This window comes from Colobus angolensis, unplaced genomic scaffold (assembly GCF_000951035.1).
Source record: "Colobus angolensis palliatus isolate OR3802 unplaced genomic scaffold, Cang.pa_1.0 Scaffold476, whole genome shotgun sequence".
Classification (NCBI taxonomy): domain Eukaryota; kingdom Metazoa; phylum Chordata; class Mammalia; order Primates; family Cercopithecidae; genus Colobus; species Colobus angolensis.
In genome coordinates, this window is record NW_012118221.1 from 638,095 (window position 1) to 640,607 (window position 2,513).

Genomic DNA, 2,513 nt, shown 5'->3' on the forward strand with positions numbered 1-2,513 from the left:
CCAGCTACTGGGGAGACGGAGGCAGGAGAATCACTTGAACCTGGAAGGCGGAGGTTGCAGTGACCTGCAATTGTGCCACTGCACTCCAGCCTGGGTGACAGAACTGAGACATTGTCTAAAAAAAAAAAAAAAAACTTAGTATTCTCATTTCTTTCATTGAGCACTTGTAAGACTTGGCTTTACTTCATTGAGACCTCTGCCTTTAATAATGGTAGTAATTAAGATTCTTTCAATGTGGGACAGAATCCTGATCTGAAATGGTAACTCCATTTGGTCATAGAATAAATGAAAAGTGTCCCCCTTTCAGACGTTCCAGAAGTAGAGAGAGAGACAGAAGCCGAGAGCGAAGAAGATCTCGAAGTAGAGACAGGAGACGCTCAAGGAGTAGAAGTCGGGGCCGGCGATCCCGATCCTCCAGTCCTGGCAATAAAAGCAAGAAAATTGAGAATAGGTAATGTTATCATTGAGCTGCATCTATAATGCAGACTGGGGACTGCTTCCCTTCTCTGCGCCTTTCTTTTTTTTCCTTTAAATTTATTTTTGTAGAGAATTAACTGCATTTGGCTCCTACCATGAACTGTTGGCGGTGTTTTATTTTAATCGGTTATAATGTTTGTAATTCAGCTGGAAAATACTAGGTTCTGTCAGTTTTAACAATCAACACGTTGTATTCTTATTTAATACATACTATTGATCGGAAATGTATTTTACAGACATCTTTGTAGAAACTGTCGTTTTCTTTTCAGACAGGGTCTCACTCTGTTGCCCAGGCTGGAGTGAAGTGGCAAGATCATAGCTCACTAACCTCAAACTTGTAGACTCAAGTGATCCTCTCACCTAGGCCTCCAAAAGTCCTGGGATTATAGGTGTGAGCCACCCTGCCCATTCTGGAAGTTCTATTTCAGTTAAAAACAAAATATAAATTCAGAAAAAGTGAGCAAAATATAAACACATAGTTTATTAAGATTGGGCGCGGTGGCTCATGTCTGTAATCCCAGCACTTGGGGAGGTCGAGGCCGGCAGATCATGAGATCAGGAGGTCGAGACCAGCCTGGCCAACATGGTAAAACCCCATCTCTACTAAAAATACAAAAATCAGCTGGGCATGGTGGCACATGCCTGTAATCCCAGCTACTTGGGAGGCTGAGGTGGGAGAAATGCTTGAACCAGGAGGCGGAGGTTGCAGTGAGCTGAGATGGCACCATTGCACTCCAGCTCTGGGCAACAGAGCAAGACTCTGTCTCAGAAAAAAACAAACAAAAAAACATGTAGTTTATTAAGTAATTATAAAACAAACATCATATGCCCACCTTCAAAGTCAAGAAATAAAACATTGTCAGTATCCCATAAGTCCTCCATTTATCTTCTCTAATCTAACTCTCTACCTCCTAGGTGAAACCACTGCTGACTTTTGTGCTAGTAATTTTCTTCATTTCCTTATAGTTTTACACCTGCATTTGCATCTGGAAAAAAAATTTAGATTTATGTTTTCTTTTTATCTTTACATGAATGGAGTCATGTGTTCATATGTGTCTTTGCTCAACATTGTTTGAGATTCACATGTTACTTACAGCAGTAGTTCATTTTCGTTGCTGAGTAGTAGTCTGTGGTATAAATATCCCATAATTTAGCCGTTCTGCTGAAAATGGATGTTTATTTTAACCTTTGGGCTATTAGCTTTTGTGTGTGTATCTCCTGGTATATATGCACATAACTTTTTCCTAGTGTGCATTTCTAGAAGTGAAAGTGCTTGGTGTTAGAATAAACATAGCTTTATTTTTAGTAGTTAATCTCAAATTGCTTTTCAAAGAGTTTGTACTAATGATACTTGTACTATCAGTGAGTGAGAATACTGTTACCCCATGCCCTTTTCAGTATTTGGAATTGTCAGTCCTTTAAATTTTTGCCAACTGGACAGATGTGTAATAATAATACTGTTATTGTTTCAGTTTGCATTTCCGTGATTAATAATGAAGTTGGAGTTGAATACTTTTTTTTTTTCTTTTTTTGAGACAGTCTCACTCTGTCGCCCAGGCTGGAGTGCAGAGGCACAGTCTCAGTTCACTGCAAGCTCTGCCTGTGGGGTTCAAGCAATTTTCCTGCCTCAGTCTCCCAAGTAGCTGGGATTACAGGTTCCCGCCACCATGCCAAGCTAATTTTTATATTTTTAGTGGAGATAGGATTTTGGCATGTTTGCCAGACTGGTCTGGAACTCCTGACCTCAAGTGATCCGCCCACCTCGGCCTCCCAAAGTGCTGAGATTACAGGCGTGAGCCACCGCGCCCAGCCAAGACTTGTCTTAAAAATTACAGAAATTAGGCTGGGTGCGGTGGCTCACGCCTGTAATCCCAGCACTTTGGGAGGCCGAGGTGGGCGGATCACCTGAGGTCGGGAGTTCGTGACCAGCCTGACCAACATGGAGAAACCCCATCTCTACTAAAAATACAAAATTAGCTGGGCGTGGTGGCATATGCCTGTAATCCCAGCTACTCAGGAGACTAAGGCAGGAGAAT

General features: G+C 41.8%; 1 protein-coding gene across 1 annotated transcript in view; it reads left to right on the forward strand.

The window, feature by feature from the left end:
- Window positions 1–2,513, forward strand: part of LOC105523812 (probable ATP-dependent RNA helicase DDX46) — a gene marked incomplete at its 3' end in the record, with an annotated part of 63,641 nt that overhangs the window by 8,567 nt on the left and 52,561 nt on the right. The window contains exon 3 of the mRNA XM_011958819.1: window positions 308–451. Coding sequence (XP_011814209.1) covers window positions 308–451 — 144 coding nt within the window. The remainder of the gene's footprint in view (window positions 1–307; window positions 452–2,513) is intronic.